This window comes from Lolium perenne, chromosome 5 (assembly GCF_019359855.2).
Source record: "Lolium perenne isolate Kyuss_39 chromosome 5, Kyuss_2.0, whole genome shotgun sequence".
Lineage (NCBI taxonomy): Eukaryota > Viridiplantae > Streptophyta > Magnoliopsida > Poales > Poaceae > Lolium > Lolium perenne.
Genome location: NC_067248.2, coordinates 265,508,064 through 265,533,010, shown reverse-complemented (window position 1 = coordinate 265,533,010; position 24,947 = coordinate 265,508,064). Strand labels below are relative to the sequence as shown.

General features: G+C 47.7%; 3 protein-coding genes across 4 annotated transcripts; 1 reads left to right on the top strand and 2 right to left on the bottom strand.

Moving 5' to 3' along the window:
* Positions 1-5,921: 5,921 nt before the first annotated feature.
* LOC127303009 (uncharacterized) lies at positions 5,922-8,481 on the top strand. The gene is made up of 8 exons (XM_051333752.2): positions 5,922-6,158; positions 6,238-6,387; positions 6,794-6,970; positions 7,080-7,168; positions 7,257-7,321; positions 7,402-7,504; positions 7,960-8,070; positions 8,160-8,481. Exons 1-8 carry the CDS (start codon positions 5,999-6,001, stop codon positions 8,286-8,288), a joined length of 984 nt encoding a protein of 327 aa, XP_051189712.1. The 5' UTR covers positions 5,922-5,998; the 3' UTR covers positions 8,289-8,481.
* Positions 8,482-9,363: 882 nt separating this feature from the next.
* LOC127303007 (uncharacterized) lies at positions 9,364-11,360 on the bottom strand. The gene is made up of 3 exons (XM_051333746.2): positions 11,181-11,360; positions 9,752-11,005; positions 9,364-9,620 (listed from the first exon to the last, which is right to left on the bottom strand). The coding sequence occupies exons 1-3, from the start codon at positions 11,335-11,337 to the stop codon at positions 9,589-9,591; spliced, it is 1,443 nt and encodes a 480-aa protein (XP_051189706.1). The 5' UTR covers positions 11,338-11,360; the 3' UTR covers positions 9,364-9,588.
* Positions 11,361-12,610: 1,250 nt separating this feature from the next.
* Positions 12,611-17,056, bottom strand: LOC127303006 (protein SUPPRESSOR OF FRI 4). Of its 2 annotated transcripts, XM_051333745.1 has the most exons (7): positions 16,740-17,055; positions 16,323-16,420; positions 14,889-15,009; positions 14,361-14,743; positions 13,885-14,003; positions 13,713-13,769; positions 12,611-13,047 (listed from the first exon to the last, which is right to left on the bottom strand). In XM_051333745.1, exons 1-7 carry the CDS (start codon positions 16,928-16,930, stop codon positions 12,982-12,984), a joined length of 1,035 nt encoding a protein of 344 aa, XP_051189705.1. In that variant the 5' UTR covers positions 16,931-17,055; the 3' UTR covers positions 12,611-12,981. The 2 variants fall into 2 exon arrangements, with proteins under 2 accessions (XP_051189705.1, XP_051189704.1); XM_051333744.2 differs by lacking the exon at positions 12,611-13,047 and having other exon boundaries at positions 13,489-13,769; positions 16,740-17,056.
* Positions 17,057-24,947: the final 7,891 nt, after the last annotated feature.

The window sequence follows — 24,947 nt, the reverse complement described above, 5'->3', positions numbered from 1 at the left end:
CACATGTATCAATGTTTTGGTTAATACAATTATAGCATGGTATGCAAACATTTATCATAAACACAAAGATATAATAATACCACTTTATTATTGCCTCTTGGGCATATCTCCAACAGGGCCTGCACGGTGGACCGTGCATGCATCGATGGCGGCGCGTGCTCGACCGACAAATCGTCGAGCAGGTTGCGTGCACCGGTCATCGTTGCTGCTCCCAGGTTCTTTGGGGCTTTGGAGTTCGCCGGCGCACGGTTGAGGTCAATGGACGAAGGCGACGGCCCCGTCATGGACTCGCCCACCTCCGGTGACCCATCCCGTGATGGGTACACGTACCGCCCGACTACGCCCCCATTTCTTGCGCGCCGGGCGTGTACCCAAACGGGGCAGTCGGCGGGGCTGTTGACCTTGGAGGAAGGGGCCGGGTCACGGACGAGGCCGAGCTCCCCCCCGAGGTCGTGCCGGCGCCGGGGATGATCATGTGTTGAGCGAGCGCTGCGTGGCCGTAAAGAGCATGGCATGCTCTTGCATCACATTCGCCTTAGCCTAAGTTTGGAGTTGGAGGAGCTGCTCCGCCGCCCAAAGCCGCTCCTCCGCGGCAGCGGCCTACTTCTTTCGTTGCTCGTGCGTCCTGCGCCGGTCGCCCCGCTTCTTGCTCTCGATCGACCTCTGCTCCGCGGTGAGCTCGGGCTTCGCCTTCTTCGTCGCCGGCCCGGGCTCCACGACCACCGGAGCGTCCAGTTCAGGATCCGCCTCCACGGGAGGAGCGGCAACGACCGCGACTTGGGCCTCGTCTCCGATGGTGGCGGTGGCGGCGGCAGGAGCTTCGTCGGCCATCTCTAGGTTTTGGGAGTGGAGTGGAGTGGGTGTGTTTTGGGAGACAGACAGGCGGGCCAGGGGCGGACAAGGGGAGGATGCGAGCGGCCAGCGATCGGCGTCCGCGGCCACGCAAACTCGGCCCAGATTTGGACCGGCTTTGGGTCGTCCTGGTCGTCGCGGTCATCCGTTTTTGGGATGGGTCCACGCGTTGGGCCGTGTTTTTGTCCGGTTGGACCCATCCGGACGCGCGGGCGCGGGATGGGTCGTCGCGTTGGAGATACCCTAACGAAACCACTTGCAACAAAACCACAATGTATGGATAGATCTGGATATTAAATGTTGGATCAGAACCAAGAACTAAGAACAATTGGATCCTTGAACAAATAATCTTCTCTGGTAACTAGGAATACCTCTAAAGCCAAACAATTTTTTTTATAAAACTCATTGTATATTTTTGTCGAGTAGCTATGCATTCACTATTCAATGGCGTACCATATTAAAATCATCTACTCCTCGAGGCGAGTTGATATAGAACTAAAGGAGGCATGCTGTAAAATTGATGGGAATACAACAATGATGATCTTGGAGAAAACAGACGACAGTGACGATTTTCGCGAGAAGAAGTAGAAGATGCGGCAATATTGGGTATCACTACCTAAACAGACGACAGTGACGATTTTAGCTGAGCAAATACTCCGGCGAGCGAGCGAGCATAGAAACCAAAAAGATGCGCGGAGGTACGGTGGGTCCAGCTAACATGCGCGCGGAAGCTAGCACACGTACCGATCAATCAATACCAGGAACCTTAGGCTGGTGCCAACCCAACGCCCCGCTCCCGCCCCGCCACGTCAGCTTTTGGCCCACTCTCACCCCACTCTCACCCCACTCTCACCACACGGTGCCAATGCATGGGCTATAGTCCCCACTCTCACTTCTCTCTCCTCCACATCACCATTTCTTTTCCACATTAAGTTATTTCACTCGATTTTGTTTAGACATTCAAAATAATGCAAGAAAATATTTTATTCAACTTAAAATATTTCCGATTACATAATAGTTAATAAATTGCATAATAAATATTAAAAATTACATAATAAATAAAAATATTTTATTCTACTCTTCTTCCTCTTGTTCCTGCTCCTCCTCCTCGTCGTCATCATCTTCCAGACCAAGCTCTTTTTCCAGCATCTTCATGGCCTTCGCATGTTTGCGCTTTTCTGCTTCGTTCATGTCGACGGTTGATCGGTCTTTCACTTTGTTCCATTGCTTGAATAGCTTAGCCTTCACTAAACTCTTCATCATGTTACTCATCGCGAAGGATTTACTTCCTACCTCACTGCTTGATGAGGTTTCCTTCCCCTTCCTCCTGCCCTTACGTACCGCGGCCTTGGCCCTATCGCGGCCCATTGGACGCTCTTCCTCCGTGTCGCCTGTCGCGTCGCTAGAGCTGAACTCACCAGAAGGTCCTAGACGGATTCTCTTGGAACTGGAGTCGGTTCCACTACCAGGACCATGTTGTCCTTTCCACTTCGCTTCATTTTCTGACATTCCACCGGTGGAGCTTTACGAACGGCCCCGTCACTCTTTTGTCTGCCGGCGTACCTCTCCATTGCCGCCTTCATGACCATATCATCGTCCGCTCCACTCGACGCATATTTGTTTCTTGGATGTGGTATGCATTGAACAGGGACACCTCCTTGTTGTAGGCGTTCCAATGATCCTTCACCGCTTCGAGGTCCGATGACGGGAAGGATCCGCGGTAGCGTTGAAGGTTGCAGCTATCCCACCCCAAAAACTAGTGCCGGTCTTGCAATTACCGGCAACAGAGTCCTTGGAGTTAAAAAGCCAAGCATTAACCTACCCCGAAATAGATATTGTTAGTGACAAATCGTAGCAAGAACCAATAATGCAATAAATATGTGATGGGTTTGTAAAGTACCAGTTTCTCCTCTTCCTGGACAGTCCAGTCAAGCCTCTTTGCACGCGGTGGTACGATTGTTTCCGCGGCATTGGACTCGGAGCTTGGAGCTTCGGAAGGTGGTGGGGGGTACGGACCATATGGCGCGTATGGATACGGAGGTGGAGGGTATGACCGTGCGAAGGTGGTGGGTACGGGGGAGTACGGTGCCACTCCCGCTACCTACGGGTGGAGCATTTTGAGGTGCTTGGGGGTATGGATACGGAGGCGGAAGAAATGAACCATATGGCCCCGGAGGCGCGGAGGTGGAGCGTATGGGCCATATGGCCCCGGAGGTGGTGCGCCGGGGGACCATAAAACTCGGGGAATCGGCGAAGAAGCTACATTGGTGCGACGATGTGTCGGAGAGACACCTTCGAGGTCTATTGGTGACCCGTCTAGCATCAGATCCGTGAACGTGGTGCAATCTGGTGGAGTCCAACCGGACATGGTGGAGAAGTTGAGAGAGGGAAGGTGATGAATGGAGATGAGATGGGTGTGGAGTGTGAGTGAAACAAATGGGGGTATTTATAGGGGTGGAGCTGAAATTTTGAACCAGCAACGGCTAGCTGACGTGGACCAATCAGGTCGCGCCACGTCAGCTAGCCGTTACTCGCTCCCGCCCCTCTCCCGCCCCACTCCCGCCCGCTACCGCCCAGCTCCCGCCCCACTCCCGCCCGCCTACCGCCCACTCCCGCCCGCCTCTCGCCCGCCCACCTCCCGCCCCGCCCGCCAACGCGCGCCGCCCCGCCTCCGCCCGCTCCCGCCTCCATCTCGCCGCCTACGCGGGCGACACCGGCGGTAGCGGGCGCTACCGCCGGGCGAGCCAGCCAGCGCCCGCCGCTCCAGTCCCGCCGCCTCCCGCCCCTCTCCCGCCCCATCGCCGCCGCTACCGCCTCCCCTACCGCCTGCGCTGGCACCGGCCTAACACACGCGCGGAAGCTAAGCTAGCAAGTACCGATCGATCCATTGAACAAGTACTAGGAAGAAAGTACACTATATGTTTTGGCCATGGAAGAAAAGTTGCTTTTCAGGACTCGTCCAATACAACTGCAAGTATAGTTAGGAAAGGAGTAGAACGAGTACATCTACGTATAAATCAGGAGTAGCATTATATACAGTGCACGAGTACAACAGAGGACAAATACGGAGTACAACTCAGTGAACGCCCAACGGCCCAAGTACAGTTACATACAAAGCACGATTACAGTTGCACGCAACACACGAGTACACTTGAACACACGGGCGAGTACAAGTACAGTCACGCACACGAGCAGGTACAGTCACGCACACGAGCAAGTACATGTAGAGAAATACAGTGGCCCACACGGGCTGGTACAGTCACGCACACGAGTAAGTACAGGTACAGTCGCGCACACGATCGAGTACAATTACCGAGTAAAGGGGAAAAAACTGCATCAAATACACTAAAAACAGAAGTACTTATCAGTTCAAGCACGAGTACAGTTAGGTACACACCACAACACATGGCATGCGCCAATTTCCCCCCGCCTCTCGCCGGTGAGTGGAGGCGATCTCGGGCTTCACCCGCGACACGAGGTCGCCCGGGGCAGCAGCCTTGGGTAAGACGTTGGAGGTGGCCCTCTTTTTCGCCGGAGAGGGTTGGCCAGCGGTTGGTGGTGGTGGATCTATCGATCTATCACCGCGTTCCGGCGGCGAGATGGAGATGCTTGGAAGCCTCGCCGGTGGAGGGTTGGAGTGGCAAGCCCGGGATGGTCACCGACGTGGGGGTCCGACCTGAATAAAGGCGGTGGTCCTAGGGTCTCTCTTGCGTGAAGAGGAAGACCTACCGGAGGCCTGGACTCGTGATCTAGCCAGAGTGTTGAGTTCCGGAAGGCTCCGTCGGCGAATGTAACCGTGCTTTTTGCCTGGAGTTTGCTGGATCGGTAGTATTCGGTCGTGCGCATCCATGCTTTTATTCCGACCGATTGGTTCTGGAGGGTGCGGCGCGAAGCTCTTTTTCTGTGTTGACATCAAGTGACTATGGATCCATGATGAAAGTCGGAAGAAGAGAAGTTCATGAAGGCCGGAGGGGAGAACTAGCTAAGGGAGGTTCAAGTCTCCGCGTTGTTGAGGGACTTGCTTGGTGTTCCGGGCTTCACAGCAGCGGTATGAAAGTGGGGGCGACAACACAGGTGAAGTTCACAGTCCTACCTTTCAGGGTGAAAACCCAAGGTCTTGCCTTAACTGGTTGTGCCTGGCAATGACCTTGTTGGAGGCATTGTTTTGAGAGCGGGGACTATCTTTAGGGTGAAAACCTAAGATCGTTGATCGGGCGACGATGGTGTTCGCGCACTGTTCCCTTCTTGGAGGCGTCGTTTTTGGAGATTCTGTATTTCAGGTGTTGTCTTGGCGGTGGATGTATTGCTGTTGTTAGGCCCGAGATACTGTAGCGGGACTTTTGTTTCTTAGTTTTTTTTCTTCTTTTTGGCTGTGTGCATCCGTAGTGCCATTAGGGTGGTGCATTGTTGCCGAGGCTGGGTGTAATTGGTATCGTTTGATATTAATATATTCCCTTTATCGAAAAAAGGTACACACCACGAGTACAGTCATACTAGTATTGAAAGTACGAAAAAAGTATCTCAAAATCTATCAACATGGGATTTAGTTTTGAAAATCTCGACGCGAGGATCTCAAAATTAAAAATGGTTCGTAATTTGGACTTACGGTTCATTTCATTTTGAAAAAATAAATCTAAAAAAGAAAGGGAAAACTAGACCCTCCACTGTCCTTCTCTCTCCTCTTCTATCCCACCTTGCTTCCCCTTGCGACACTTGGCGAACAGGGAGACCACTTCCCACCAAAATTCTGGCACCACAACGCGCCACGTGTCGCATGCGGGGAGACTTTAGACGTTCGCGAAGGTCAGCCTTTTTTTAGAGAATTCGTAAAAATAAGCATACTTGAAAACGGCCCACAAACGACTAATGGCCTGAAGGAAGTCAGGCCAGCCCATCTCCCTCAGCGAAACATGAGCAGGCCCAATATAACAGGACAATTAGCGTATACATCAAGTTTCAAAAAAAAAAACATATATGACGTCATACTCAACAGACTGCACCAAATCCAAATACGTATGCCGAACAGCATTTGTCGGATTTTTGCGGGCGTGGTTGGTGAATGGTGAGATAAGAAGACTCGTCGCTCTCGTGCGTCCACTTTGCACTCACTCAAAGTCTCGTCTTCTTCCTCCGCTTGCGACGATCGATGGAGAAGGCGGCGTCCTTCCTCTCCTCCCTCCTCGGCGGCGGCGGCGGCGATGCTGTACCGGCGGGAGACCCAGCAGCGACGGTGGCGTCGATCCTGATATACCCGATCAAGTCCTGCAGGGGCGTCTCCGTGCCCCAGGCCCCCGTCACCTCCTTCGGTACTGTTTCTTTTTCCGTCTCCGTGTTTTAATTGCAGACCTCTGATCTGAGGCTGACGGCGGCGGCGGCGGCGTGCAGGGTTCAAGTGGGATCGACAGTGGCTGGTGGTGAACGCCAAAGGGAGGGCCTGCACGCAGAGGGTGGAGCCCAAGATGGCGCTCGTCGAGGTGGAGCTCCCGCCGGAGGCCTTCGACGAGGACTGGCAGCCGACGCCGGACTCCTGCCTGGGTACTACTGCTCTTCTTCTTCTTCTTCCTCTGTTTCTTGTTTTCATTTGACAGTTGATTCGTTCCAACTAATTTAGTAGTACTAACAATAGACTCGGAATTAAGGCCTATAAACCTCAAAGAAAAATTGGCATTACTTCTGATTTTGTCATTAGCTTGGATTTAACGGCCGATTTGTCAGACCAATTCAATTCCTATGGAATGTTTTATCTTCTTCTCCTACTGATTTCTGATGTTGTTTTCTCAACAAGCCATACTACAGTGAATTTGATCAAAGCATCTTCATTATAGCGCGAATTGTGATGCCATTTGGTTCATATATTTAGTTTACAGATTAAATTTCGTTTTTATATTCCAGAGAACAGTCTTGGAGGTACCAATTTCATTTAACCCTTTGCTAACTGCAGTCATAAGAGCGCCAGGGATGGACCCATTGAAGGTCCCTCTTGCCGTGGAACGTGCCACGCTTGACGATGTCTCCTTGTGGGAGTGGTCTGGTTCTGCCTATGATGAAGGAACTGAAGCAGCCGAATGGTTCTCCGCGTACTTTGGGAAGCCAACTCGGCTCGTGCGGTTTAAAGAAGGTTGTCAAAAATGACTCTGGACGCCTTTCTATTTTTCCATAGTGAGTTTTTGCAATGATATGATCTCTGTCACTTATGGGCAATGGTATGTGTTTCATATGTTTGGCAGAGACCGAAATCAGACCGACTAATCCCGACTACGCTCAAGGATACAAGATCACGTTTACGGATTGTTTCCCATTCCTGATAGCCTCCCAGGTACAGTCCAGAGTTCAGAGTTATTTGAACTGTTCTATTTATGAAGGCTATGTGCATATGTTGCTAAACACACAACTCATGTTGACAGGGCTCACTGGATGCACTAAACGAGCTTCTTAAAGAACCTGTAACAATCAATCGATTCAGACCAAAGTAAGCGGCGCACTGTGCTTAGCTACATTCTACTGCAATTACACTGCGTGCTTTCTTACAGGCATAGTTTCTTTTGGCAGTATTTTAGTGGATGGATGCCACCCATACTCAGAGGATCTCTGGAAAACCTTAAAGATAAACAAGCTAACATTTGAAGGTGTGAAGTTGTGCGACCGTTGCAAGGTAAAATTACTCTCCTAGCTTAAAACATAATTCTGCAATCATTGTCTGGAAAATAAACATGACAACGGACAGTCAAATGGTTGCTTCTTTTTCTTTTCCACTCTTCTTTCAGTATCAAAATAAGCAACATACTAAAGTCAGAGGTGTCAAAAATCCTCTTTAGTCCTAGAGTTATTTAGGTGCAAGGGAGTGAGTGATGAGTGCTTAGTGCTGGTCTCCTAAGGCAGTCTTTATGATATTGAGAAGTACGCCTGAGCTTGCAACTAACTCGACAATGGATGCTTGATCGCGATAATTTCTATAAAACTGATAATAATTAACTTGTTCATTTGTCGCATATAAACTTTACACCACCAGAATTAAATTCTATCAAGAAAGACATGTACACTCAATATTCACAAGGCAATATTAACAGTAGTATACTCTATGCTTAGTTTCTGAATTTGCATTTTCAGGTGCCTACTGTGGATCCAGAGAGAGGAACATTTGGTACTGAACCAACTGAAACTATGCTGACATTCCGGTCTGGTGAAGTGATCCGTCCGAGTCACAAGAACAAACAGAAGGTAATCATCCCCTACGACCTATTCTACTGCTACTACCTTCAAGAGTAGAACATGTTGTTAACCGCTCCTATTTTTATCTTGTTTTGTAGGTTTATTTTGGGCAAAATCTGGTCTGCAAGGAATCAGTGTCAGCAAAGGGCAAAGGGAGGATCATCAAGGTCGGTGACCCAGTTTATGTTCTGCAGACATACCCTTCTTCGAATGAAGCTCCAGCCTGAGCAAGGGCAGGGTAGCATATGTGTTTCTGTATTCTGTGTGTCTATCAGTTGATTATCGCACATTCTGCAAAATCAATTTACAATAAACTCGATAAATGTGGCTGTTATGCTCTCCATTTCAAACAATATCATCATGTAGCTCTTTGATTTGTAGATTATACAATAGAATAAAGCTTGACATGCGTGTTCGTTATGTCCTCCACTTCAAACTGTCTTCTTTTAAAGTAAGGTAGAAGCTTTGGAAAACTTAAAACGGAGGCCGAGCTACACGTAGCTCTTTATTTGCCAACACTCAGACTTCGTATTTCAAAGTTTCAAAAAATCCGAAACAAAATTCTATAGATAGCCAATGATGTATACTACAATGGTGTGAAATCTCAATACAAACTACTTCATATTCTGGGTTACACAAAAATGACAAATTCTGGCAAATTTTATAGTGAACAATGCACATTTCAGGACTATAAAATTTGTCAGATTTTGTTAATTTTGTGTAGCCTAGAATATAAATTTGTTTGCGTTGAGATTTTACACCATTGGCTACCTCTTGAATTTTCTTTGGAATTTTTTTGACACTTTGAATATGAGTTCCACGAGTTTGAAAATAAAGAGCTACATGTAGCTCGGCCTCTAAAACGCCACGCTCAGAAGCTTTGCCTTGTATATTTACATAGCGGGAATAAAGAGGATATACATGCCCAGAGACAAGAAAGAGAATAAGAAAAACCTGGCTAGAAAAGGGTGCGGTTTAGGCTACGATATCCCCAATAATCACTGCAGTTCAGTTATTTCAGACCGTTTCAAACTGTTATTTTAGAATATTTCAAGACAAATTACAAGAAAACAAGAGCCCAGAAACACAGGCCCACGTCGTTTGCTAGCCCAGCAATAACGCACCTCGCGACACTATGCATCGCCAGTCGTTGATCGACTGAGACTTAACAGATAATAATCAGTCAATGTTTAGCAATTCCGTTAGAATTTATATTTTTCAATGATCACTGCAGTTCAGTTAGCTAAGCCTTCATTCTTGGAGGCTTGTTAACTGATGTTGTCGGCTTGTCGCCTTATGAAATTTACTAAGATGGAAAATTATGTAAAATTATTCTGAATATAATACAAAACAATAAGTGTCAAAAGGAATGAAAAGTTAGAATACTACACAAAAACAACCTTGGTCACATTCAGGACAACATGTATCTGATCTGTATATCTGTACTACCTCTGAACTTGAGAGGAAAATGCTGTCCAGCTTCCAAAACAATTGATGGCTATGCTGCATCCTCTTTGGGGTTGTTCTTCACATCACAGTGTAATGGCAGTCACCATAGCCTGAGAAGCAAGATCAAGAAAGCAACAGATGATTACAAGAACTGTTACACTAATCGGTTATCACTGAAAATATTTTCAAGATTTATTGTAAGGCAGTGGATGAGGAACATAATGGTGGCTGGCCAGCTTACTTGGATCCTTGGTGATGAGCATGGCGGTGCCGCCGAAGTCGCAGGTGGCGCCGGTGGACTTGGCGTGTTGCCAGTAGCTGTTGAAGGCGTAGGAGGCGTGCGCCGTCATGGTGTCCGGCTTGAAGCAGGCGCCGTCGGCCTTGAGGGAGTCGCAGTCGGCGCCGGACGCGCACGCGTAGTCCATGGCCTGCTGCACGATCGGCCCCGGCACCGACGGCTTCGCCACGCACCACTCGGCGTGCCCCGACGACGGCGACGGCGGCCCGGACGATGGCGGGAGCACCACCGGCGGCTGGAAGCTGCCGCCCGGCGGGGTCTGGGGCGACCCCGTCGAGGAATCCGGCGGCGGGTACGGGGCGTAGTCTGGCGGGCTTGGCGTCACTTCCGGTGGACTAGGTGTTCCTTCCGGTGGCCCTGGAAATGGCGTGACCTCCGGTGGGCTGGGCGCGACGTACGGTGGCCCTGGGAACGGCGTGACCTCCGGTGGGCTGGGAGCGACGTTCGGTGGCCCTGGGAACGGCGTGACTTCCGGTGGGCTGGGAGCGACGTACGGTGGCCCCGGCATCGGCGTGACCTCCGGCGGGCTAGGCACAACCTCCGGTGGCCCCGGGATCGGCGTGACCTCCGGCGGGCTAGGCTCAACCTCCGGTGGCCCGGGAAACGGCGTGACCTCCGGTGGCGACGGTATGACCTCCGGCGGGCTCGGGTACACGATCGGCGGTAGCGGCGCGATCTCCGGCGGGCTGGGCGCGACCTCCGGAGGGCCAGGGAGCGGCGCGATCTCCGGTGGGCTGGGCGCGACCTCCGGCGGGCCCGGGAACGGCGCGATCTCTGGCGGACTCGGCGCGATCTCCGGCGGGCTTGGCACGACCTCCGGGGGGCCCGGGTAGACGATTGGCGGCAGCGGCGCGATCTCGGGCGGGCTAGGCACGATCTCCGGCGGGCTTGGCACGACCTCCGGGGGGCCCGGGTAGACGATTGGCGGCAGCGGCGCGATCTCGGGCGGGCTAGGCACGACCTCTGGTGGCGGAGGTGAGTAGAACTCCATCGGCGGAGGAGGCGGCGAGTAGAGCGGTGTTGACGGCGGCGGAGGCGACAGATAGGCGAATGCCGGCGCCGGGATGACAGGCGGCGCGACCGGGCCGCAGCCGGGGGAGCCCGGCGGCGGCGAGGCGTCCTCGTGGTGAGCCAGTGAGTATGTGTCGGACTCGGAGTACTGGTCCAGCAGCTCGTCCACCGTCAACACTCTTGCTCCTGCTCAGCAAACAGAGTAACAGACCATGTGTGTGTTACTAGCATAAAATTCAGCAAAACATCATCAAAAACGAAAGGCCAAAGTGCACAACCCCTGCACTCCACATTCTCACACAAGTGAACTTCTTCTACACATGCTACAAAGTAATGTAAGAAGGAAGAACTGGGAACATACCACATTGTGTCGCGAAGAAGGCGAACACGACAATGGCGATGGAGAGGAGACGATGCATCTTGCCTTCCTCCATGGGAGGTGGTTTGAGAAGGAGATGGAGCTGGGGCTGTTGATATAGCCATGGTGTATTGGTGCAAAGGTTAAAGGGAGGAGACATTGTAAAGCTACTAGCGTAAGTGAAGTGAAAGAGTGAGCTTTTCTGTGCTTGGTAGTAGCTGCACTGACCTCTGAGCATGGAGATGATTTGGATTCGATGGTGGTTCGGAGGTTTTGGATTCGCTTTTGCACCTTTGCTCCTTTGGCAGTTTTGGCACAGGTGCTTTGCTTGCTGCCTAGAAAGAAATGGAGATGATCCTTTCTCACCAGCTCCTGTGAGCCCTTTGTTCTTCATTTGCTTGGGATCCACTCAAGCACAAATCACTACTGTATTTAGCAGATGATGTGTCGTGGGTTTCTTATGCATGTAAGAATCTTATTAAGGTTTGTTGAAAAAGAAGAAAAACTTATTAAGGGCACAAAATTGGTTCCAACAGCACAAAGACTTAGGACGGCACTGCATTTCACACGCAATCTAGATAACCGAATGATACACCAGCTTGCCAGAAAGTATAGAACATATGAGTAGACCAATAGCAGAGCACTACAGTTACCGGTCTGACATTCACATGTAAATATTAGTATCAAGAGCAGGAACATAACTCACTTGATTTGCTACTAAATCAATACAATCGAACAACTTCTGGTGAAAAGATGCTGCTAATTTGCTACCGGCGTTCAAGACACTCATATACTCATCTGCTAATTTGCTACTAAATCAATACAATCGAACAAGCATTCAGTTTGATCTGACATTCTCATTAAAATATTTGAGTCAAGACTAGAAAAGGGTGTTTCTAGTCCCGAGCTCAAATGAGCTCTTTTTACGGACCATCCGTTTGCTCTAGGGATCTGTGCCCGTGGGCTCATTTTGGTCAGATAGGTCTGGTGGAAAATGTAGGAAATGAGCGATACATGTACGTTACGAACAGATACAGTGGGACATGGGTGACAAACTTGGTAGGACTGTAGGAGCAGGCCATGATGGATTGACGGGGATCGTTTGTGCGGTCGGTACAGGCGGCCATGTTTCACGTTGCACCGAGAGTTGGGGCCCGGAGATTGGGAGCAGTGCCACTCCGGCTATGACTGTCAGTTGCACTGCGTACGGCATAAAGCTGGCTAATCCTAGCTGTAGATTGGACACAACACGGAGCTGCTCCGTGAAAAAATTATGTCCCGGTTGAAGCCGTTCGTGGACAACGAATTGAATTCGTGTGCAGAAGTGGGCCACAACGCTGCAAATGTTGCTACCTAAAAATGGACTACAACACGGAATACGGCCGAGATACAACCAATCGACGAGAGCAGCTGAGCCCGGGTTCAGATTGGCATTTCCGAAACATATACTCCTTGTTTGATTTGCTACTAAATCAATACAATCGAGCAACACCTTCTGAAAAGATGTCACCAACTTGTCACCAGTTTACAGAGTTCAAGACACCAACAACGGAACAAATGATTTCTAGGCTAACCAATTTTTACTCTTGGTACAAAAAGATAGGACAAATGATGATGAAAATCCCCTAGTCGGATTAATACATTCTTTCAACTGCTGTGGCTCAGTCAATAACTAAATAACAAATCGACAACAGGGGATACAGGATCATCAGCTGCACGGCGTCGATCCTATGGATGCGCAGGTGAGCCTGAGCCTGTTGGTCATTCACATCAGGCTGTTTACTGAGCATGGAGCCAAGCTTGTTCATAGGACCATGTGTGCAGCAAGCCCTGATACTCTTAGATCAAATGCTGCATCCACCGAGCTCATCTGTTCACACAAGTTTTGAGACAAGAAAGACAATGTTAGATTTGAGCTCTGCAACATAGGAACAAATAAGCATGTGAAGTTCCTTCTTGGAAACAAAAAGTATCAGGCTCACGGGCCAAATGAAAGCTGACCTGGAACCAAACTCTCGGCACATTCTCGGTCAAAACTAAGTTATAAATGCTACGGTACTGGCAGAAGCTCAGCAACCTTAGTTCTTGTTACAAACCCATATTTGCACGTGGTGAATGGTAATAAACAAAAAGTAATGCTTCAACTGAAATTAATACATACACGTTTGCGTACTGTCCAGGGCTTGGCTGATAACCCTCAAGTCATTAGCACCATGAGATTTGTCAGATTGTGAAAAAGTTACTAGCAGGAAGAACAATGTAAATACCTACTTGGAACTCCTGATGTGCGCGAAATCAGCAGGGTCAAATAAACACCAACAAGATGCCATGAAAATGTAGAAGGTGCAATATAGTAGGAACCATCTCACATATACAACTACTGAAAGAATATATTTGGTTTAATGTCTGTTTCACCCTTTCAATGTTCGCATATGTTGTTCTAGTTGTGTCAAAAGTTCATCACAAAGGATTCTGTTTGTGCCCAATGATTTTCAAGAGATCATTGGTATTGGAAACATTAAAATCAGAACTTACCTGGCTAGTTTCATCATGAACAACCAGGTACTTGGGCAGCGACAACCGTCTTTCTTCCTACACATGTCAATAAACATTTTAGAAATTAGGCTAGTATCTGGATAATCTCCTAAATTCCCAGGTTACACCATAAGAACGGTAAGTTAAGAAAAAAAAGATTACGGAATAATACCATTGACATTGCTTCATCATCCCACATCAGGTAGACCTCACTCGTAGCGGGTTGAGTACCAGACGCTTTACTATTAGTGGCAGGTGCAGGTGGAAGTCCAACTGCAGGACCTCCTGTACCTGGAACAGATGCATGCACAAGTAAATTCACAAGGGGCATGCCTAACACCAAGAACAAAGATGAATATCAGATGCAAATATAGAATGTCAATACAGAATTGTCCATTCACATAAGAGAGCTACATATATTGCCCCTAATCTAAGTAATATATATTTAATAACATAGAAAATATTGCCTAGATTCCTCTCGAGAGGTGTTCCAAATAAGATTAAATTAGTCCATATTGTTCTCTGATTCCATCTACATACAATAAATTCATGGTGTATGTGCTATTTTTGTCCGTCACGGACGAAAAGCTAGCACATCTCAGTGGGTTCGCAAAGGTAGAGTCAAAAGTTCTGGGATAATCAACATACCTTGGTTATTGGCTACATATCCAAATCCTGCATTAACAACTGATGCTGGAGAACTTGCTGGAATAGTTGCAGGTGAAACAGATAAACTGAATGGGGAATGTGCTGCCCCATTGCCAGTTGTGTTCACAGGAAACAAAGGCTGGGAAACCTGAGGGGTAACAGGTGAAGGAACCCCAGTAGCAGTCATAGCGAATGATGTCTGAAGTAAATTAGCAGGTGCTGATGTCATAGGATTGGGCATATTTTGAATGGGGAATAGTGGTTGTTGTGGTGCCTGCCCAGGAACCATTTGAGGAACTGGCATTGCTGGTTGTTGAGTAAACCAAGCTTGTGGTGGCTGAGGAGGCCAAAGAGGAGGTCGAACCATCATTGCAGGGTTATACCTGTAAATAAATGTGGCGGAAATGTGAAAATATTCCAAAAGGAGCGCGTACAAATCCATGATGTGATTACACGAGTTGTAATGGATAGCAGACCCATTTTAAAGTAAACTGCTACTTAAGTAAAAGAAGGATAAAGAACACATACATAGGTCGGGGTACACCATACGGCCGTGGAGGGAAAGCCATGCCTAGTGGATGATTAGGCATAATAGGAGGCCTTATTGTCGGCACTTCTACTTTGGCCACCTTCGATGAAGGTTCTTCCTCTGCATGTGGAACACATGTAAAGGTTAAACAACATGCTCTTCGACTGCCGGAGAAAAAAACATGGCAAGTTCACCACTTGAGGAAAATTACATGCAAAGATTAAATAAGAGGCTGTTGGGAAGAAATGACATGGCAAGTTCGGCACTCAACGGAAACTACAAAGGTTAAATAACATGCTACTGGAGAGAAATGACATGGCAAGTTCGGCACTCAACGGAAACTACAAAGGTTAAATAACATGCTACTGGAGAGAAATGGCATGGCAAGTTCGGCACTCAACGGAAACTACAAAGATTAAATAACATGCTACTGGAGAGAAATAACATGGCAAGTTCGGCACTAGAGGAAAATTACATGTAAAGGTTCAAAAAAAATGCCATTGGGGAGAAATAACATGTCAAGTTCAGCACTCCGGGAAAATTACATGTACGGGTAAAATAGCATGCTATTGGAGGAAAATGAAAAATGGCAAGTTTGACACTTGAGGAAAATTACTTGTAAAGGATAAACAACATGCTACTGCAGAGATATATCATGCCAAGCTAAACTCTTCAGAAAAAATGGTGTTCTTTCATGTGCACTCTTTAGTTCACATATTGATAATCGTGCCCACATGTGAGTTGTCTAGACAACATTAAGGAACCCGATAGTTTCCACCATGATTGGTCATCATCATTAGCTAGACTAGCTAACAGCCACCAAGGATTACGAGTCGCTGAGTCGAAACTTGTCGCTGGGGTACCGACTCACAGACTAGTCTTGTTGACATGTGGTCGAGTTGTAACTACTAAATAAATACTAAGTAAATAGGCTACTAATAGTAGTATACTGCAATATATTTATGGCATAGGGGAGTGGCGAGCAACCTAATACTGTGACAATTGCGTCCAGTGGGCAGGGCCCCCACTTGTGTGATGCCATAGGCGAGCTGGCGGCTGCCAGGTGAGAGGCGGCGCAAGGGGAAGGGCAGCCAGAGGAAAGGCGGCTGGGTGGGAGGGGTCTGTTTCGATCTTGAGGGGTAGGGTTTCAAGGGCAGGCCTTTTTGTCCCAGCCCAGAACTAGCCGCTTGACTCAAAAACAGAGACTCGCCGTGATTTGTCGTCATCTAGTCAACTTGTCAATCAACAACTTCAACAACTAGTCGTGTCGCTCCAGGTTGCAACAGGCCGACAAGTCACGCGAAAAGCCGCGACAAGTCGAGCAACTCACAATCCTTGAGAATCCCGGTGCCATTCAAGATAACATTAACTGAGCAGCTACCCTGGTTTCTAAATAAAGTTAGCTGCATCAGAGACGTAGCTGTTGGCGGTACCTTCTCCGTAGTGCGCAGCGAGTATATTCGAAGGAATCCCTTGCATGCCGAAGATCTCAATCTCGGTGGAATCCCTCTCGGGCTTGGCATTTGGAACCCTGCAGCCAAAACAGTTTCGTACATGAGTGAGTAATAACGAACGGGGCCAATCAATCCAATCCGCGCATAATATTGCGATAAGCAGCATGCCCACAACAGATGGAGAGGCGCCCATCTCAATCACGAGGGAGGACGTAAAACTCACATAGCACACAAATTATACATTACTAAATATAAAGATCGCGGGCAACGCCGGGATCTAATCGCGCGAGCAATTGGAGGCACCAGATTAAAAAATCCCAAATCTGATCTGAGCACCTCCGGGCAGAGGCGGACGCAGATCCGTGGGTGGGAGGGGGAGGGGAGGGGGATGCGTACTTTGTTACGGACTCCTTGTGGACCTGTAGGACGTGGATGGCCATGCCGCCGGCGGTGGAGAGCTTCTTGTGGCAGACGTGGCACTTGAAGTGCTTGGCCTTCTGGTGCTGCACCAGGATCTTCTCGTCGTCGAACTCCCGGTCGCAGTAGTAGCAGAACACCTTCTCCACCCGCTTCTTCTTCTTCCCCATGCCTCCCGCTCCCAATCCCCCCTTGGGGCGGCCGCGCCGGCGAGCTAGGGTTTCGGCGACGCCGCGGCGGAAGGTGGGAGCACGCGAGTCGTCGTCGGTGCGATTTGGTGGGAAGGGAACCAGCAAGGGGCCTTGTGCAAATATGACGTGGTGGAGTCGGATTTGGCGCTTTTCTCTTTTGGTCCCTTGTGTTTTGGGTATTTCCCGTCACGGGCCGTGCTCGAGCCGGTGACGTTATTGCGGGTTTGGGCCTGGACGGTTTCGTCTGGTGAGGTACTGGGCTTTCGGTGTGGTCTGGCCAAGTACCCAGATGGGTTGTCTTTTTCTTTTCCGAAACACACTACAACTAGACGCAAATAAACTCACTCATATGAATCGCTCGCACGTACAACCTATCCCTTTTTTTCATAAAGGAAATATATCTATACCTATTACCTATACCTAATAATAAAGGAGCTAAGGTTTCCGTGGTTCGGTCCGTCGGTTTCTGCTAAAAAGTTTCGTCAACGCTTTTTTTGGGACCGTTTTACCCTCCCACCAAAGTACATATTATGTACTTTTGCCATGTACCGGTTCGGTTCTTTCTACCGACAGAAAAATCCCTGTCTTGCCCGTCGCTATCGTCCGCGGACTGTGGGAGCCGGGAGGAGGTGCTCAGGCATCCGCCGCTGCGGAGTGCGCCTTCGTACAGCAGAAAAAAAGTTCGACAACACCCGGCCGCCCATCGCCCGCCGTAGTCGATGTGCCGCCCCGTGGTGGACCTGTGCCCGTCGGGGTACACGACCAGTGCCTTGGCTTGCGCGTCCGGCAAACATCTGGAGGATTAACTGCGGCCGCGATGGTGGGAAGGGACCTGACGGAGCGACGATGAAGCGGGAGGTGCACGGTGGAGGGACGAGCAAGGCTCGAGCCTGCCTAAATTGATGCGGATCGTTTGTCTTTGGTAGGTACTTCCTGATTTTTTTCCGCGGGAGAATCAATCAATTGATTGATACTGTATGAGAAACTACGGACACCGAGCGGCGTGAACTCGCGTATGCATTCCCTCCCAAGTTTGATAATACACGGACTGACTGACCAACTGATTTCGTACTGTCAGAGAAGAAAGGGGATCTTCAGCTCACCTGCTAAGGTACAGTCAAGTCGGCGGCAGAGAGAAGAAAAAGGATTTCATTTGCAATGCTGCTGCAGCTGGTAGCCTATTTATTTGCAATTCAGATCTGTGTGATGTCTATATACAGCCTAGCAGAAATTTGGTATCCCACTGCAATGTGAAGGACAATATATGCCGAAAAATAAATTAGTTTTCTCACACTTCTTCCGCTCGATGAGACAAAAGCCGAATCATGTGTGGATGCGTTGGTGGCCTGGTTCACATTAATTCAATGGGCCGTGCAAATTCGTTCTCATGAAATCCGTCACGTACAAATAATACCTTGGACCTTGCCGTGTTAGATAGTCCCACATCGCTACATTATACCTTTCTCCACCGGTTTATATACATCAGATTTCTAGAATCAGCAAGCCACCTCCAAGAATAACAAGGAAAGAATTATCTGGCATAGCATCCGACTGGAATCGAGAGCAATGAACAATGTGAGCCGCCAACAAGGAATTAACTCTGATTTGATCCGAAGGAACATCTCCCCGACATAATGGAAAAGCCCAGGGGAGGCGCTGGCGCGAGGATGAGGTCGGACTTCGGAGCATCGCTGGCTTTTTAGGGTTCGGCCAGGTGGGCTTGTTTGGGCTGGGCTGGGTTTGCCTGGCCGCATGGGAGTCTTCTCCTCTTTTTTTTTCCAAAAATTTTCCTGTTTTTATTTTCTGATTGCTTTAAAGTTATTTTAAAAATAGTTTTTGGACCACAAAATATTAGAAAACTATAGTTTTAATTTGAGGATAAAAGAGAGAAGTAAATTTGGCAACCAAACTAATGTTTCAATAAAATAATTTTGTGGTAAAAAATATGCATGATGCTGATAATTTCGGAACGACACGGAAAAAGAGCCGCAAATAAAATTTAATATAAGAGGTTTTTCCAGGTCGTTTTTACAGACGACACCACTAACAAGGAACCTTGGGGCAAGATTCCACACCATGATACTGGGAAAAGAGCTGAACTAGCGGATCTTCTGATGACGTGTCGATCTTCTCGACACCACCAACAAAGGATATTTTTACGCTTCCGCAGCAACGCGCGGGCATTGTCCTAGTTGATATCAAAAGATACCAATTACACCCAGCCTCTGCAACAACGCACCACTCTAATGGCACTACGGATGCACACAGCCAAAAAAAAGAAAAGAAAACTAAGAAACAAAAGTCCCGTTACAGTATCTCGGGCCTAACAACAGCAATACCTCCACCGTCAAGACAACACCTAAAATACAGACTCTCCAAAAACGACGTCTTCAAAAAGGAACAGTGCTCTAACACCGTCGCCGCCCGATCAAAGATCTTAGAGCATCTCCAGCCGCGTCTCCAAAGCGTCACCCAAAGGGATTTTGGGCGCGCCGGACCAAAAAACCGTTCCAGCCGCGTCCCCCAAAGCCCATTTTTGTCCGGCGCGGCCCGATACGGTGTCCGGCGCCCCGAGCCCGTCCCCGTTCCACAGGGGACGCACCGGGGACGCCGGACACACCGAAAAGCGAGGCGGGCTCCCACATGTCGGCGACTATTTGCATAAACCGTTGGTTCACGTCTCTTTTCTCGTCGCTCCTTCCTTCCCGCGCCTCCCACCCCACCGCCGCCGCTGGATTTCCCGGCCGTTTGGGCGTCTGATCTCTGCTGAGAGTCGGCACCATTGTCGCGGCTGGGGCTCCCGCCGGTCGTGCCGCCGCCGCATCGCCAGCGCGTCCCAGAACGCGCCGTCAAATCCGCCCCACCTCCGCGCACAGAAGGTGCTCGACGACTTGCCATGTAGGCGCGATTGGCCGCTGTTTGTTGCGTCGTCTGCCTCGGCGCAATTTTAACCATTGATTTTGCTTTAGCCATGGACAGCGACGATGATATGGTTGCCCTGCTGCTGGAGGACGAGCAAGCCTTCGACGACGACCTGCGGGAGCATTTGCTGATCATCGCGTCCCTCCAGGACATGCTTGACGCTGAGGCGGAGAAGAGGAAGAGGCCGCGCCGCGGAGGATCAAGGCCGGGAAGAAGGAAGTCGAAGCCCCGGCAGAGGATGGAGGGGCATGCCATGCTGCACAACGACTACTTCGCCGATGATGCAACACATGCCGACAATTTTCGGTGCCGGTACAGGATGAGCAAGGGGCTGTTCATGAATATCCTCCACGGCGTTCGAGAGTTCGACCCCTACTTCAAGCTCAAGCTCGACGCTGTAGGCGTTGTCGGGTTCTCGTCGATTCATAAGTGCACCGCTGCCATGAGGATGCTTGCATACGGAGCACCTGCCGATACACAGGACGACTACCTTCGCATGAGTGAGTCTACTACCATTGAGTGCATGTACAAGTTTTGCCGAGCTGTGGTGGGAAAGTTTGGCAAATACTATTTGAGAGGGCCAACTGAGGAAGAGACTGCAAGGATCATGGCACAAAATGCTGCCAGAGGATTTCCTGGAATGCTTGGAAGCATCGATTGCATGCACTGGCATGGAAGAACTGCTCGTTTGCTTGGCAAGGTATATACAAAGGGCGTCATGGATATTGCAGTGTGGTGCTTGAAGCTGTGGTAGATTATGACATGTGGATTTGGCATTCTTTCTTTGGCATGGCGGGATCACACATTGACATCAACGTGTTGCAGCAGTCTCCGGTGTTCAGCAGACTAGTGGAAGAGTGATACGTCTCAAACGTATCTATAATTTCTTATGTTCCATGCTACTTTTATGATGATACTCACATGTTTTATATACATTATATGTCATTATTATGCATTTTCCGGCACTAACCTATTGACAAGATGCCGAAGAGCCAGTTGTTGTTTTCTGCTGTTTTTGGTTTCAGAAATCCTAGTAAGGAAATATTCTCGGAATTGGACGAAATCAACGCCCAGGGGCCTATTTTTCCACGAAGCTTCCAGAAGACCGAGGGAGATACGAAGTGGGGCCACGAGGCGATGACACAACAGGGCGGCGCGGCCCAAGCCCTAGTCGCGCCGGCCTATTGTGTGGGCCCCTCGTGACGCCCTCTGACCTACCCTTCCGCCTACATATGTCGCCAATCCCATCTCGGGGGATTCAGGAGATCGCCTCCGGCACCCTGCCGGAGAGGAGAATCATCTCCCGGGGGTCTCTTCATCGCCATGATCGCCTCCGGATCGATGTGTGAGTAGTTCACCCCTGGACTATGGGTCCATAGCAGTAGCTAGATGGTCGTCTTCTCCATTGTGCTATCATGTTCGATCTTGTGAGCTGCCTATCATGATCAAGATCGTTTATTTGTAATCCTACATGTTGTGTTTGTTGGGATCCGATGGATATTGAATACTATGTCAAGTTGATTATCAATCTATCATATATGAGTTGTTTATGTTCTTGCATGCTCTCCGTTGCTAGTAGAGGCTCTGGCCAAGTTGATACTTGTGACTCCAAGAGGGAGTATTTATGCTCGATAGTGGGTTCATGCCTCCATTAAATGCAGGACGATGACAGAAAGTTCTAAGGTTGTGGATGTGCTGTTGCCACTAGGGATAAAACATCGATGCTTTGTCTAAGGATATTTGTGTTGATTACATTACGCACCATACTTAATGCAATTGTCTGTTGCTTGCAACTTAATACCGGAAGGGGTTCGGATGATAACCTGAAAGTGGACTTTTTAGGCATAGATGCATGCTGGATAGCGGTCTATGTACTTTGTCGTAATGCCCTGATTAAATCTCATAGTACTCATCATGATATTTGTATGTGCATTGTTATGTCTTCTTTATTTGTCAATTGCCCAACTGTAATTTGTTCACCAACATGCTATTTATCTTATGGGAGAGACACATCTAGTGAATTGTGGACTGATACGTCTTCAACGTACCTATAATTTCTGATGTTCCATGCTTGTTTTATGACAATACTTACATGTTTTGCTTGCACTTTATAATGTTTTTATGCATTTTCCGGAACTAACCTATTAACAAGATGTCGAAGTGCCAGTTCCTGTTTTCTGTTGTTTTTGGTTCCAGAAAGGCTGTTCGCGCAATATTCTCAGAATTCGACGAAACAAAGACCCAGTATCTTATTTTTCCCGGAAGATTCCAGAACACCGAAGGGGAGACGAAGATGGGCCAGGGGGGCCCCACACAACAGGGCCGCGTGGGCTCCACCCTGGCCGCGCCGGCCTATGGGGAGGGAGCCCTGGCGCCCTTCCGACTCCGCCTCTTCGCCTATTTAAGCCCTGGTGACCTAAAACTTCGATACCAATTGACGAAACTCCAGAAAGACTCCAGGGGCGCCGCCACCATCGCGAAACTCCAATTCGGGGGACAGAAGTCTCTGTTCCGGCACCCTGCCGGGACGGGGAAGTGCCCCCGGAAGCCATCTCCATCGACGCCACCGCCTCCATCATGCTCTGTGAGTAGTTCCCCCATGGACTACGGGTTCTAGCTGTAGCTAGTTGGTATTCTCTCCCCCATGTACTTCAATACAATGATCTCATGAGCTGCCTTACATGATTGAGATTCATCTGATGTAATCGGTGTTGTGTTTGTTGGGATCCGATGGATTGTTACATTATGATTAGTCTATCTATATAAGTTTGTGAAGTTATTGTTGCTGCAATCTTGTTGTGTTTAATGCTTGTCACTAGGGCCCGAGTGGCATGATCTTAGATTTAAGCTCTATACTTATTGCTTAGATTGTATCTACAAGTTGTATGCACATGTCTATGTCTGGAACCAAAGGCCCCAAAGTGACAGAAATTGGGACAACTGGAGAGGAAGGCGTAGGTATGAGGATCACATGTTTTCACGGAGTGTTAATGCTTTGCTCCGGTGCTCTATTAAAAGGAGTACCTTAATTTCCAGTAGATTCCCTAGAGGCTGCCATTTGGTAGGACAAAAGATGTTGTACAAGTTTCTCATTGCGAGCACGTATGACTATATATGGAAAACATGCCTACATGATTAATAATCTTGATGTTCTGTCTTAATGCTATTTCAATCCTATCAATTGCCCAACTGTAATTTGTTCACCCAACATTTGTTATTGGAGAGTTACCACTAGTGTAGATAGCTGGGAACCCCGGTCCATCTCTCATCATCATATACTCGTTCTACATGTCATTGGAAGTAGTATCAACTATTTTCTGGTGCCATTGCTCTCATATTACACTCTCTGCTTTGTGTTACTATTACTACTGCTCTCATATTCTTGCTACTTTCACATCACCCCTGTTACTAGTGCTTTTCAGTGCGACTAAATTGACAACTCAGTTGTTAAGGCTTATAAGTATTCTTTACCTCCCCTTGTGTCGAATCAATAAATTTGGGTTTTACTTCCCTCGAAGACTGTTGCGATCCCCTATACTTGTGGGTTATCAAGACTATTTTCTGGCGTCGTTGCCGGGGAGGCATAGCTTTACTCATAAGTTCACCTGGGGAGTACACTCCACCTCTCTCTCTGTTTTATTTTATTTTGTTTTGCTTAGTTTACTTTTGTCTAGTTTATTTGTGCTTAGTTTATTTCTGTCTAGTATTATTTTGCCTAGTTTACTTTTGTCTAGTTTCTTTTTGTCTTGTTTTATTTTTCCTATATACCCAAAAATCCATAAAAATTTGAAAAACCGAAAAATTAAAAACTGTTGTTATGGGAGAACCCACAACCTATTTGGAGCTTATTGAATTATATAATAATTATAGAGAATCAAGAACGGGAAAAGTTATGAGTGCTGTGATAGAAAAATTGAATACAATTGCTAAAATCTTGCTTAAACGCCATGATATAAACTGTTGCTCTAAACAGGATGCTAAACATCTTAAATTTCAATGTGGCTTTAGTGAGGAAGTTTTAATTAAAAACTATAATTGGAATAGCTATATTCATCTTGGGTTCGAAGAGGTAGAACAATTTGTCATATTTATGGGAGCCTCTGAGATAGAATCCTTCATTGCTAAAAATTATGAAACTTGTGCTGTTTGTAAGGACCTTAAAGATTATGTCTCTTCTATCCTTAATTTTTGCATAGAAAGCTACAGTGATAATCCTTATATCATTGATTATAAAGAGAGACTCATTAATGCACAAGAATGCACTCACAATTTGCAGGAACCTGTGGAAGAAGAAATTGATGAACCTGAAAGCTCATTGGATGAAAAAGAGGAGGAAATTGATGAACCTGAAAGCTCATTGGATGAAAAAGAAGAGGAGAGTGATGAACAAAAGGAGGAAGAATGGATTAGCTACCCATGCCAACCTTCTAATGAGAGTAACTCTTTATCTCTTACACTATTTGATTGTCCTCCATGCTTACCGAAAGAGGATGAATGTTATGTTCCTGTGGATTCTCTTGAAATAGTCCCTATGAGTAAAACTTGTGAAAATGATTATGCTAATGTTATCTATGATAATCCATGCTATTTTGATAAATCTTATGATAATGCTTTGTTTGTGCCTGATGTCGAAATGCATGGTACAAAAGAGTTTTGCGTAGCAAATGTTTATGATAAATCTCTAGATGATGGTCCTATGTTACTTGATAATATTAATTGTACTACTAATGAAAATGGGATTGAAGAAGTCTTGACTTTATCTATGAGTCCCATATCTCTTGAGATTGATCAATCATCGTGTTATATTATTGATAAAAGTGGGTTTGAAAGTTTTGATCCCACTATTTTTGAGCTTGATAAAAATTATGTGTTGGTAGATCATGAAAAGCATGCTTTATGTGATAGTTATATTGTTGAGTTTATCCATGAAGCTACTGAAAATTATTATGAGAGAGGAAAATATGGTTGTAGAAATTTTCATGGTACTAAAACACCTCTCTATATGCTGAAAATTTTAAAGTTACTCTTGTTTTATCTTTCTATGCTTGTCACTTTGTTCTTCATGAATTTATTT